At 32.9% G+C, this 14,648-nt stretch overlaps 1 protein-coding gene across 1 annotated transcript in view; it reads right to left on the bottom strand.

The window, feature by feature from the left end:
• Nucleotides 1-4,161, bottom strand: part of LOC125866710 (tRNA wybutosine-synthesizing protein 2/3/4) — a 6,948-nt gene extending 2,787 nt beyond the window's left edge. Inside the window, exons 1-4 of the mRNA XM_049547034.1 lie at nucleotides 3,346-4,161; nucleotides 2,268-2,667; nucleotides 768-1,919; nucleotides 529-658 (exon numbers count right to left, since the gene is read on the bottom strand). Of these exons, the coding sequence (XP_049402991.1) occupies nucleotides 529-658; nucleotides 768-1,919; nucleotides 2,268-2,667; nucleotides 3,346-4,117 (2,454 nt within the window). The 5' untranslated portion in view covers nucleotides 4,118-4,161. The remainder of the gene's footprint in view (nucleotides 1-528; nucleotides 659-767; nucleotides 1,920-2,267; nucleotides 2,668-3,345) is intronic.
• Between the last annotated feature and the right edge of the window lie 10,487 nt (nucleotides 4,162-14,648).

Here is a 14,648-nt window from a genome sequence, read left to right as displayed (position 1 = left end):
CCCACATCCACATCCCCACAAAAAGAACAGAAAAAAAAGGAACTCCTTTTGGTTTCTCATCTAGAAGTAAGCAAAAAGAGGCCTTCAGAATCAGCTTAAAATTGAAACTTCTCGCATCGAGTTCATGGACAAGAAGAATAACTTGAACAAGGTCAATAGGAAATAAACTTCTCAAACTTCAGAAGGCCGTTTCTCAAAAGTTAAAAAAAAACAGATAAAAGAAAAGGTGCTCACTACATCCAATTACATTAAGCACTTGAGCAACAATGGAATTATGACTAATAAATGACATACAATAGGAATTCCAACAAGGTGTTGGATCATATCTTGCATAAATAATTAAGCATACATAATTATTGCGAGTATAGTACCCATAGTATTTTTAGCAAGATAAGTAAAAGAAAGTGCATACTTGGGTTTACCAAAAGATATGAATACTTTTGTCTAAAATGCACAGTAACTAAAAGCATGAACTATAATACTTCAAAGTTCTAACCATAATTAAGTAATAAATTATCACTAACTTACTTGTCGACCAAGGCGAATAGCCCCCAGGGATTTTGCGATGATAAACCAAAGCTCTTGTCCAATCAAGTCCCATGCTGAATCCTTGAAGGATGTTAAAGGAAGCACAACAATATCACCAAGTCGTTCCCATCTGATGAGAGGAAGTATTTTAACTTGTCACCTTATGTTGAATACTTAGGAAATAACAATTAGTTAATCATTCTCAGATAAAAGAATTGAAAGAAAACATAAAATGAGACCTCGAAGGTAACTCCTCTAGAAGTTGCAATGGCAGACCTCGGTCACTTAGCAAAGAGCCTACAGCTTCCTTCATCACTTTGAATGGAGAATGTGAAGCTTTTTTAACTTTGACGATTTCATCAGCTAGTATAGTTGCTCCACATTCAATCAGAATGTTCACGACTATCATGCAGGTATCTTTCTCTGATTGACAAACAGATTCAGAAACACCTCCCAGGTTATTTCTCTGGTTGAATAACGCACGGAAATTTTCTGTAACAGGGAAACAAATATCCTTTCCATCTTCCTGCGAATGGGCTTTTCTCCCGAGATCTAACCATCCGAATTTTTTCAACATATCCTTTGCCATTTTCGCATCTTTCTTTTTGAGCCGAAGAACCCAATGGGAAGCGACCATCTGACTTCTAGCAATTCCAGAATCTACACCCTCTGAATTCTGATGAAAGCTTCCATTTGTTACTGGTTCCACTGCATTCTGTGGGGAACAAAAGGAAACGTTCATTTCTCCCATTGTTTTTTCTTCTTGACAAATGGCATGCATATTTTCTTCAGGTAAATGCATGGAACTTTCTATTAGTGATATCAAAGGTAACAGATTTATTTTCACTGGTTCGCTGAACTTTGTTCCAAATGCATAACAGGCTGCCCCACCACCAATCATTATTAGGTCAGTATCAACAATATTTGCTGTACAACGAACAAACAGGCCTTCACCAATAGAACTGATAGAAATATGCTTCCACCAATGAGATTCCAGATTGAGTAATGATAATCTCTGATTATGTTGACTAACAGGACATCCCCCAATTATCCCAAGATATTTCTTATAAATAAACATAGAATGGGAAAATTTTGCTGATGGTGGTCTTCCAATCATCTTTTCCTTCTTCCATATACATGTTTTCACATCAAAACTATACAGGTCCCCTAGAGCCTTCTGCCCATCATATCCCCCAAATACAAATATTTGAGTCCCATATGCTGCCATTGAATGAGAATGGCGTGCACATGGCAAATCCCCTTGAACTTGTACTTCGCTCCATTCAATGTTTTGTGTGTCGAACACATACAGAGATGAGAATATCATATCACTGTGAATTCCCCCAAATACATAAATTTTTGAACCTACAGCAGCTGCAGCATGTCTATGCCTGTACTGCACAACAGAAACTACCACATTAGGGTGTGAGGTTAAAAAACAAACTATACATAAGAGATTCTAACACAAATATATAAAGAGTACGCAACTCTCAAAGATAATATTCTGCTGAAGAAGACACCAGAATATAAATTATGACCTAAATATGGCCAAAAATATCAGATGATTAAATGCTATAAATTCTTGCCACTGAATGAAGGAGTCTACAAAACAAAATAAGTTGGTACAAACTAGCGAACCACATTCACCCAACAAGGTATAGGAAATATATATATATATAGCAGATTAGCAGAAACACTTCACATAGTAGCCATTGAAGCAAAGATGACACAAACAGCACCTTGGGAGGAATGGAGTGCCCGAACACTCTAACAGCCTCCAATCACTCTTTGTCACGTTGAAAACCCACACATCGTTCAGAATATTTGAAGGGTCAGCTCTTCCTCCAATCACATACATTGAATCTCCAATCATGGATGATGTATGGCCCACGCGTGGACAAGGGGCATCCAGAACATCAAGCACCTCCATCCTTCCACATTCTAGATCAAGAAGCAATAGATCATGTCTTCGTGCATGCCTTCCCATTCCTCCAAAGCCACCAAATATGAGAAGCTTCTTTTTATCTATATTATCCATGGTAGAAGCAGAGTGGCCCCAGAGAAATAGCCTTTCAATTGATTCACCAGAAATCACCAATTTAACAGTGTGTAGGTTGATAGCAGGGGCTACTTCTGATCCTGTCAATTAATTAAATATTAGGACTTGTTGTCACATTCAAGGGAATGTATCCTGCAATTGAACATAACTAGCGGTCAGAGTACTACCACGCTTATGCAATTGAAGCAATTAACCAAAGCTGTATGGGTATATAAATAATACATTCAAATTTTGAAGGCAATGAAACAAAGAGAATATAGGAGTCGCCATGCTGAAACATGGCATATGTCAGGTGGACTCAATTATGGGTATATATCCAATGAGTGTGTGCAAGTGTTTAGTAGGACTATATGCAGTTTTTTTTGCTTAATTTCATTATTTTGAAGAATCCACATTAAATACTCATACGAGTCACACCTTTTCAACACGAGCACATTAAGGCAAATGAAGTACCTATATATTGCGGTGGAAGGTGGCTGCTACAGCCACAATAAGATTTAACTCAAATTGTACTAGGAGGAAGTTCTGCACTCTCCTTCAATTATAACATCTTGACGGATCAATAAGATGAAATCAAACACAAAATCACAAGTATGATCAGTTTACACTCTATGAAGCGCTAAAAACACAGGAAACAGCAACATTATGTGATCCATGTCTTGTAGAAACAGCAAAAAAACTCCTATCCATAAACTACAGAAGCAAAATTGGTCTGATATCTGATGTGGAATCAATTAGTCTGAGTTGAGAACAATTACCGGAACAAGAATCATCAAAGTCTCTCCTTTTAGCATTTCCATTCCCACTAACACCATTAACCAAAGAATTTTCCAACAAATCAGAATCATCACAGTCCACTTCTCCACTACTAATCTGTGAACCCAAAAACCCATTTTTCAACAATACATCAAGAAAATTATCAGTTCTTTTTCTATTAACCTCCATCTTCTCATTTGCTAACTCAACAAGATACTTTACATACTCAGGAGACACCATTATCTTCTCGGTATCCCCTAATGGCACTTCCAATCGTATCGAACATCGTATAGCAATAATCACTCTTTTATTAACACTAGTAATACCACTCTCCCTAAACCCCGACGAAATAGCTAAAGAAACCAAAAATTGAGCTGCCTCAATATCCTTACACTCCACTGCAATAATCAAAGGTTCAAATCTGAACACAAGGCTATGTAAATCAGCAACCTCAGTAACATTTTTTACTGGTTGAGTTGATTTTGATGGGAAAAGATGCGATAAAATCAAATGGGGTTCAATTGGGTCGTGAGAAATGAAGACCCATTTGCCTCCTTTAGCTTTTTTCTTGGTGGGGTTGGTTATGGGGATGATAGGTTGTGAAAGAATGGAGATACGGCCAGAACAAGAACTGGTAGTGAAATATGAAGGATGTGAGTTAAGAGTGTTGAGTAAAGGGATAATTGGTGCGTCTATGTTGCCTTTTGGTGATTTATCTGGTTCTGGTGAATTCATGGAAGATAAAGTTGCTAACTTTCTCTTCTCAAACTCCATTGATACTGATTCTTGTTCTTTGCTCAGTTGCAGAATTAGGGTTTAAGCAAATAGAGAAGATGATGATTTGGGGTTTAGGGTTTAATTTAATTTCGGGCTTGAATGAGTTCGGGCTTTGGGCCTGGCCCATACATATATTTAATTTGGGCCTCAATATGACTTAAAGGAAGGACACTCAAATATCGTCTACTGACTACTTTTTAGTCTAATCTTTGATTAATAGTCATTGTCGTGAAATTTCGAATTGCAGATGATATATATGTTTATTGTTCATATGGTCATTGATAGCTCACAAGATAGAATATTGATTGTTTTTTTGTTATGTCTTTAGAGATCGATCTAAGATGATTGGAATGCTTTATTTCAAGTACTTAGAGGAGAGGATATGAGGTTCAAGGCATTTACGAACAAAAGAGAGCGAGAGAAGAATAAAAGAGAGCTTGGTTGCACGTGTGTACGTAGCAAATCATGACTTTGAGTTTGCAATCGTGAGGGATGTTGAAGACAACTAAGTTGTTGACCATCACCTTACCTCGTAGGATCAACAACTACATGTGATGTTTCAAAAATAGAAATATGTGACTTAGTAAATTAGAATCCATTGTGGGGTGCAATTAGGGAATACCTATCAACTAGTTCGAAAAGTTCTTCCATTTAGTAATGGAAGTCATCTGTTGTCACTTTCTGAACGTATAGTTGAGAGGCTTAGCATGATGCATTTCGTGATGTCAGCTTTGTGATCGCGAGAAAGCTTTTGAATCACCAAGGGTGCAATCACAATGCTAGTTCCACGATCATAAGTGAGTCTTTTAATGTTAAACTTGGAGGTAAAGCAAGCTTTTGAGAGAAATTACTGGTTTATATTGAGAGTGTCCTATAGTATTGGTGTTTTTTTAAATTCCACAAATTGGAGGTATTTGGTGTCTTTTGACCACTTGAATTTTATGTTGATTCAATTTATGTTTAAAGGCAATGGAAATCAAATTCCTATGCATATTAAGTGTTAAAATTGTATATGTGCAAAATATATATTTCATATTTATCGATTTGATGTAAATATGTGAACAAATAAATTTTTATCTTGCATCTGAGTTATTAGATGCTCATAGCACTCTTCTCCCATTTTCTTTATAACTTGCATTTTTATCTTTCAAATTTTATCACTCCATGCACTTCACAAATAATGAAAAATGAATAAAAGTAAAAATATGGAAAATATTGAAGAATAAACAGACGAAAAGAAAAAGGCACAAATATGATGATTCTATATAATTATGTTTAGTGTTTTATAGAGTGTTTCATATTCACTATGGAGTTCGACTAATTTTATTAGATTTGTGTTGAAAGAGTAAATTAAACACTTTCTATCGAAGCGATCTCATTCCCAAATCTCGAACTCAAATAAATATTGCACTCCTCCGTAACTACACCTAATTAAACATGAACTATTAGCATGGCCAGCTTGACCAACCATCGTACTATCATAGGATGATCAATTTTTTTGAAATTATTGTCAATATAATTGAATGATTGACGTAGCCCTAAAGTACGAGGGTCAAGTCATGACCTTGGTAACCTCAAAAAAAAATATGTATATATGCCTATATATTTAAATATGAGGTATATATTTTAATGGACATTCGTATTCATAAAGATCGGATAGCTTCATTGATACATAGTGCATTTTGGTTCGATTTCACCTCCAAAATCTGCACACAAAACTCACGACATCTTCATAGCCACAGACTAGTAATGTCTCTCTTACTTCAAATCTTGAGTCAGCCTCGACAACATTATTATACTTGATTTTTTTGTCATGCAAAATCTAGGCAAACAAAACGATAGAATTGATAAAAAAAAAAAAAAAAAAAAAAAACAACAACTAGGCCAGCTAGGTCTTGCTAATATTTGTTGACGTCCCCCACAAATGATCTATGTATTATTTATAAATAGAATATAATCCTTCTTCACATGTTATTTTAGACTATATTTCATTCATTACTAAAATCGAGATTATTTTTATATATCCATCGAAGATCTATCAGAATATGACTCGTACACTTCTGATCATTCTTTTTATAACTCATTTTTAAAATTCTGAATTTGTCATTCTATAAAATAAAGTAAGAATATAGAAAGGTGAATATGGACATGCATGAGTGCCAAATAGTACAATTGATGAGACTAAACAATATACAAAAAATAGGAGACAATGCCACATGCATGAAGTATTTTAGAGATGAAACTACTTTATACAGCATTGATTTTTTTTATTTTTTAACATTATTTTATAGCTTTCATTTCCTAATCATATGATTATTTACTATATACATATGTCCTGATTTCCAACTTTTCATAAACCTAATTATTAAATTTTGGATAGTGACAGCACAAACCAGCTTTGAATTGAAAATTGGTTGGTTGGTTGGTTGGGTTTGGGGGTGGGGGTGGGGGTGGGGGGAAGGTGATCTGTTCCTTGTCTATCTGCATGAACTAACTTAGATACACCAGTGATTTGTCACATGACATAACAAGTGGTTTCAAACTCTTGTAAGAGCATGTGACTCTTAATAAAAAGCTAAGAGAAGTATTGAAAATAACCTTAAAATTAGCGAAAATTTAAGAGTATATTCATAGGTGGGCCCACATAGGTAGGTGATGGTGCACGTGCACCCGTTAACTTTGAAAAAAATTATTTATATATATGTATATCTATCTTGAGAAACTGGTAAAAACTAAATATAAGTTACGGTGCACCTATGGAAAGTAAAGAGAATGACACTTTTTACCGTTGGTACAGACCAAAGAATTCGCCCTCGTGACCTGAGTTCAAGCCCAACCAATAAAGATGTGTTTTTAAAATTGTCAATAGTTTAGAGATGAAACTAATAATTCGAGCCGAGTTTAAGGTTTTTTCAATACTTCTTTCCATACTAAAATAACAAAACTACTCCTTAAAAAGTACTAAATAAATATTGTTAATTACTTGTTTTATACATACTTATATGGAAAAAAAAAACTAAATATTTAACAAGAAATCATTCTTTGCATCATTATATTAATTATTGCATTACTAATTCTTGCATGATTGATTTCATGTAAAACTTATCTTCGAACCAAACGATCGTACCCTTAATAATTAACGTCACTTTGATTAATATATGTACCTCTTTTTCATGATTACTTGTAGTTGTGTAATCAATTAATTAAACAGTTTTTGTTTCAATTTTTATTCATTCAGCTTTGTGAAGGGGCCTCCCCATATGATTTGTTTCAAAAAGTTAATTAATAGTGAAATTGTTTTTCTATATTAAGTCTAATGATTAGTTCAAGTCCAATGCCTGTCTAATCTAATGTCTTAGTGATTGTGAATATAAAATATTGTGTGTCTATTTCGAATATTTGGCCATTTACTCATATATATCCCTTAATTAGACATACCTTGTTCTAAATTCAATAGTACTAAAAATAGTCGGATAAATTTATTATTTATTTTTTTAGATGTACGATATAATAAAACAGACAAACTATACATGATTATACATATATTGTATATAGATTATATATCTGCTAACTATATTTAGTTATATAATTTGATGGAAAACACTAGATTCTAAAATCGTTAGCATAAAGTGAATGAACAAAAGTTGAACAACTTTTAATATTTTGCTTTTTGTTGTTTGGGGAGAAAACAGAAAAATAGCACGAGGGAAGGATCGTAATTTCTAATCAGTGAAAAGAGGACGTTCAAGATTTAATATATACGTATGAAAAATATTTTTTTATTGATATATTTCATACAATATTCTATATACCTAATTTAATTTTTCGAGAAGGGTGTCTGATTAAGCACCCTGAGCTCTATGTCGCTATGCTACTGATGATATTAAGTCTCAGGGGCAGACCCATGTTGAGCTAAGGGGTCTCAAGTGACACCCCTCCCTCGGAAAATATATTAAATGAAATGACATTAATAATAAGTATATATATTAAATGAAATGACATTATTTGTCAGAGGGTTGAACTCAAAACCTCTTTCAACTTAAAACTAGTCCAAACCAATGAGTCAGGATATAACCTACTTATCTTTTCTTCTATAAATATCGATATCACTTTCTAAAATTTCTGGTATACGCCACTATTAAGGCTCATAAAAATAGTGTACATTAACCACTTTTTAGCCTTACAATTAAAAGTAATTATTGTCGTAGGATATAAATTTAAAATTTTACAAACTACACATGTTTCTAATTAACAAAACGTCAAGAATATTAATTCAATTAATGATTAAATATCTTGTTCTCATATCAATTATTTTTGTGGGTTGAAAGTTTTCTTCTTTTTTTTTGCAATCGTCATTCACCGGCAATGAAATGACTAAAAAAAGCAAAAAAATTAAAATAATAATATTGTAGTACAAGTCATAAAAATAAAAACCAATCAAATTGATTTCAGAATTTTGCATTATTATCTCATGAAATTAAATATCAAAATAAAAATTTGCTTGATTAATGGCTGGCCATAGTTTTAAGCAATAATTGAATATAATGCATGCATCTATGAATTTACGTACAAGCTGCTAACACATGAAATGCTTTCCTTCTATAAGAGTTTATAACCAACGAGGATTGTAGTGGAATAGTAAGTATGATTTTTTATTTCTGACTACACGTTTCAGATATACATAGTTCCTTTGTTAGGAAGCATTTTATTATCAATATGGGACTTCTTCCGATATGAATATCAGTTAATTTAATTAAGCTTCAAATTCTAATTTATGGATTGCTTCTATGAGAGTATATTATAAGTTATGAATATGTAAAATTTGACAACATGTCTAATTGAAAAAAAAAATTAAAAAAAAATAAATAAAAAATAAAATAAAATATATATATATATATATAATTCTTGATCAGATCGTATGATTCTAATCGAAGTACATGTAAATTAATTCAAACATCATGATTATAAAAAGAAAGTTCTTCTTGAACTCCATGCATGTTTGTATTTATATATATATATATATATATATAGTTCAAGTACATTGCACATTCTAACTTTAACGTGCATCGATCTAAGGAGAAGAAGAGAAAGAAAGGACAACCAGATAATTAAGGCGCCTCATGAGCTCCCTTAGCCTCTCTCCATCTTCCTGTAACGGATGACAAGGCTTCGCGGATTTCTATGTGTCAGTCAGTAGATTCATGCCAGCAAACAAGCATTGCAACACATCTTTTGAGAATATAAAATCTAGTCCTTTGCTCTTTCACTAACTTGCAACATCTTTCTCCAAATTCTTTAAATGTGAAGTGAATTTGTATCTCACAACAAATTCTAATATTTTCTTCATTCATGGCTTCAACCATAACTCTTGAGGAAGATAGATTTTTTTGTTATTTTTTTTAAAATTATTATGTCAATAAATAGGAAAAACTCATGCATAAGTACTGATTGGACTGCCTAATAGTGGATTACCAATTTTAACCCTAAATTAATTATTATTTTTTCTAAAGAATATATTTGTTGTAATAATATTAGAAAAATCCAATACCGTTCAATATGTAAAAGGTTTTAGTTAGACCACGTAACCTTTTTAGTTTATATTATTTAGAGGTTTTTGTGGCTCTTTTTTTTTTGGTTTCCCATTCGGTGTTCGGAGCCCACGTTGGAGCTCCGACTAAATTCGGATTGCGCTCTGCAGGACCCATTCGGGAGTGGCGCTCCCAACAAGATTTTCTCCATACTCAGGGCTCGAACCTGAGACCTCTGATTAAAGGTAAAGCACTCCCACCAGTGCACCACAACCTATGTTGATTTTTTTTTTCTTTTTGTTGTTTCCTTAGGATTATCAAGAGAAAGTTAATTAAATAAAGTGGGATTTATAAGTGTGAACAAAGCCCTAGCTTCTAGAATTTGCTGTTTTTTCATGTCGAATAAGTGTTTATACTGTTCGCTTTTGTTGCATATGTTCATTCAATACTAATACAAACGAAATTTTTTATTATCACACTTGGTAGTTTATTTTATTTTTTGAAAAGTCTAAAAGAAGTGGATATGGGCATATGTTGGGCAAGTATTATATATTCTTATTGAAGAAAATGTTTTTTACCAATTATCGGAGGTTGTGGTGTGATGAATAGTTCTTTGTATTTACTCAGAGGTGTCGAATTTGAATGAGGAAATCTTGGGCTTTCCCACACCACTTTGATTATGGGTCAGAAGTTATTGTAGTCCATTGGGCTTCTCTTTTCAATTTAAGATTGGGCTTGGACTACGATATTCCAATTTATGGGCTACTCCATCGGGCTTCAACTCTTTGGGCTGATTTAGGCCCACAATTTATTTATTTAGTTTAAAATCGAGAAAGAACGATAATTTAAAAATATTATATTCTATTTAGGTGAAAAATTGAGTAATAAAGAAAGAGAAGAAAATTCTTAATCGATTTCTTGAAATAATGAACTTTCTTAAATAATTTGGTGCTTGAAATGAACAATAGAGAGCAAGTATTATATATTTAGGCGAAAAATTCGATGAAATATAATTAAGGAATGATTAGGTAAATATAGAATTAACCTAACCAACTACCATCCCTAATCCTATGCACGAATTAGTCGATACTTAGAGTGGATCCCTTGAATATCATGGTCTCATTGTTATCATCAACTATCATGTTATTTCGATCTATACATAATGTATCGATCATATTCACGGCCTTATTCCAATAGTTATATCTGAAAGCATGTTCGTTCAATGACTCTATCAGCTAAGAGTGACCCTTCACCTCTTTTTTCTCTTTAAACGTGCAAAACTCGCTTTAACCATTTCAACAATATAGAAATATTGAACAAATTGACAAGTGGGGTGGGGGCACCAAGCCTCTCATGATCAAAATCACTAAGTCAATTAGATTAGATAGAAAAAGACTTGATTAAATCTTAAAAATAATTTTACTATCAACTCACATTTTTTAAACAAATGTTTAAATTTTTCTTTCTCATGGGGGAGGCCCTTCACAAAGAATGAAGATAAATTAAAACAGAAACTGTTTAATATTTGATTACTCAACTAGAATTACTTGTACAATACTAAATTTAGACTTTAATTATTAAATAAGTCTCCATAAATAGAAGGTTTGTTGAGGGTCTCTTCTTTATGATTAGGTTTTGTGAAAGGATGGAGGATACATATAGACTGAATTAAAAAAGAGTTTAATTTAAAAAATGTCCAAAAATCAATGGTGCATAAATTAAGTTTTTTTTTAACCGTTTTGGTGTCTGATATTTGCTTTGAGATCGCACTTGACTAATTTGAATTCTCGTCGAAAAGTACTACTTTAAAGGTTATAACATTCTCTATCAAAGGTGATTCTATACCTAAGGCTCTACCAGAAACATTTGATAAAGGACGAAGGATCACATTTACCAATACGATCCATCACAATCATTTTTGATGGCCTCATCAATCTTCGAACTTTTACCTTATATAATGATGAATTCAGATCTGAGTTAAAAAAACAAGTTGTTGAATATGTATCTAACTCTATATATTATACTATTACATATTAAGTACCTTTGTTTATACTATAGTATGTGACAAACATTGATGTGACTTCTAATTAAGAGAAAAGAAGAAGATGATCATTGCCCTTCTTATTTGTTAATTTCACTATTAAACATGCAAATGTTTTTCTAACAACCATTGTTCATCAGTTTCCTTTGTGCCAACAATATTTGTAGCTTTGCTAATTACAAATTTTAGGTTAAACATCATTTTCTAATAAAACAAGTTAGCTCTATGAGTTAACTTGAAGCTTATAATGAGTTTGAGATTCTAATTCTTTTATATAGGATTTACACTAAAATTATAAATTCGGTTCGATCTATTGGCGAAGCCAAAATTTTCACTAAGTATGTTTAAAATATAATAAAATATGACGCATGAAATTGTCCAAGGGGACTCCCACCTGATTTGGCCTAACCCATAACGTGTACACTAGCTAGCTCCGCCCTAACTCTAAAATATCTTACCTTTGATTTTTCTTGTTGGTTGATGTTATGTTTCGTATTTCGAAAGGTTTTGAAAAGAATTTTTTTAATTACTATGCTTTCTTGATCTCTCATATTAGAATACATAATCAGCCGATCGAATTTAATAACTTTTGTTTAAATAATGAGCTTTTTTTTGGTTTCCCACCTGGTGTCCGGAGCCCACATTGGAGCTTCGACTAAATTTGGATCGCGCTCTGCAGGGCCCATTCGGGGGTGGCGCTCCCAACAAGATTTTCTCCATACCCAGGGCTCAAATCCGAGACCTCTGGTTAAGGGTGAAGCACTCCCACTAGTGCACCACAACCCATGTTGGTAAATGATGCACTTACTATGGTTATAAATTCATTCACTATTTATAATTAACTTCAGTGGCGGATCCAGGATTTAAAGGTTGTGGGTGCTCACCTTTAACATAAACATGTTAGCAATCACATAGTGCAAGCGTATACTAACTCAAACTCTTTAATAAAAAAAGTAAACGTATACCTTGCTTTAATGAAAATCTCAAAACCTAATTTCCCTAACCCTTTTTTTTCATTATCTAACTTTAATCAAACATCAAATCTTATTACCTTGCTTTTGTATTTTGATTTTGAAAAGAAAAAAGCTTGAAGTTTGTTGTTGGGCTGGCTGCTTTCTCTTTGAAACAAGAAGAAGAAGAAGAATGATTTCCTCTTTTTGTTAAAAGAAAAAATCCCATAAAAGTGGGCAGTGAAAAAGGTTTTAAAACATAGAAAAGGTTAAAAATAAAAAAGAAAGAAAAAGTTAGTCACCCTAAACTAATTAAGAATAGGAAAAGTCAAAACAAGTACAAAATTCGGAGTAAAATAAGCCCTTAATTAAAAAAAAAGAAGAGTAAAAAAAAAGTGCAAAATTCGCTGGAAAAAGTTTTTTTAAAAAAAGAATGGGGCTGACGGGATTCGAACCCTCGCCCTCATGCTTCGCGTGCCTTATTTTTCCAAGTGTTAACCAGCGCACCCACGACTGCTAGTGTTCTATGGGTGCTTATTTTTATTTAATAATGTATTTATCATATTTTCTATATATATATACAAATTTTTTTCCCGAGTCAATGGGTGCTCGAGCACCCAAAATTGACTACGTGGGTCCGCCTCTGATTAACTTTAGAACTCAGTTATTATCATTTAAAGTCAGTAGATTCATGCCAGTAAACAAGCATTGCAACACATCTTTTGAGAATATAAAATCTAGTCCTTTTCTCTTTCACTAACTTGCAACATCTTTCTCCAAATTCTTTAAATGTGGAGTGAATTTGTATCTCACAACAAATTCTAATATTTTCTTCTTTCATGGCTTCAACCCTAACTCTTGAGGAAGATAGATTTTTTTGTTATTTTTAAAAAAATTATTATGTCAATAAATAGGAAAAACTCATGCATAAGTACTGATTGGACTGCCTAATAGTGGATTACCAATTTTAACCCTACATTAATTATTTTTTCTAAAGAATATATTTGTTGTAATAATATTAGAAAAATCCAATACCGTTCAATATGTAAAAGGTTTTAGTTAGACCACGTAACCTTTTTAGTTTATATTATTTTGATTCTCCTACTAAGAATAATAATTAGAGGTTGTTGTGGCTCTTTTTTTTTTTGGTTTTCCATCCGGTGTCCGGAGCCCACATTGGAGCTTCGACTAAATTTGGATTGCGCTCTGCAGGACCCATTCGGGGGTGGCGCTCCCAACAGGATTTTCTCCATACTCAGGGCTCGAACCCGAGACCTCTGATTAAGGATGAAGCACTCCCACCAGTGCACCACAACCTATGTTGATTTTTTTTTTCTTTTTGTTGTTTCCTTAGGATTATCAAGAGAAAGTTAATTAATTAAAGTGGGATTTATAAGTGTGAACAAAGCCCTAGCTTCTAGAATTTGCTGTTTTTTCATGTCGAATATGTGTTTATATTGTTAGCTTTTGTTGCATATGTTCATTTAGTACTAATACAAACGAAAACTTTTATTATCACACTTGGTAGTTTATTTTATTTTTTGAAAAGCCTAAAAGAAGTGGATATGGGCATATGTTGGGCAAGTATTATATATTCTTATTGAAGAAAATGTTTTTTACCAATTATCGGAGGTTGTGGTGTGATGAATAGTTCTTTGTATTTACTCAGAGGTGTCGAATTTGAATGAGGAAATCTTGGGCTTTCCCACACCACTTTGATTATGGGTCAGAAGTTATTGTAGTCCATTGGGCTTCTCTTTTCAATTTAAGATTGGGCTTGGACTACGATATTCCAATTTATGGGCTACTCCATCGGGCTTCAACTCTTTGGGCTGATTTAGGCCCACAATTTATTTATTTAGTTTAAAATCGAGAAAGAACGATAATTTAAAAATATTATATTCTATTTAGGTGAAAAATTGAGTAATAAAGAAAGAGAAGAAAATTCTTAATCGATTTCTTGAAATAATGAACTTTCTTAAATAATTTGGTGCTTGAAATGAACAATA

Source organism: Solanum stenotomum, chromosome 6 (genome assembly GCF_019186545.1).
Source record: "Solanum stenotomum isolate F172 chromosome 6, ASM1918654v1, whole genome shotgun sequence".
In the NCBI taxonomy this organism is placed as follows: Eukaryota; Viridiplantae; Streptophyta; class Magnoliopsida; order Solanales; family Solanaceae; genus Solanum; species Solanum stenotomum.
This window is presented reverse-complemented; position numbering and strand designations above follow the sequence as displayed.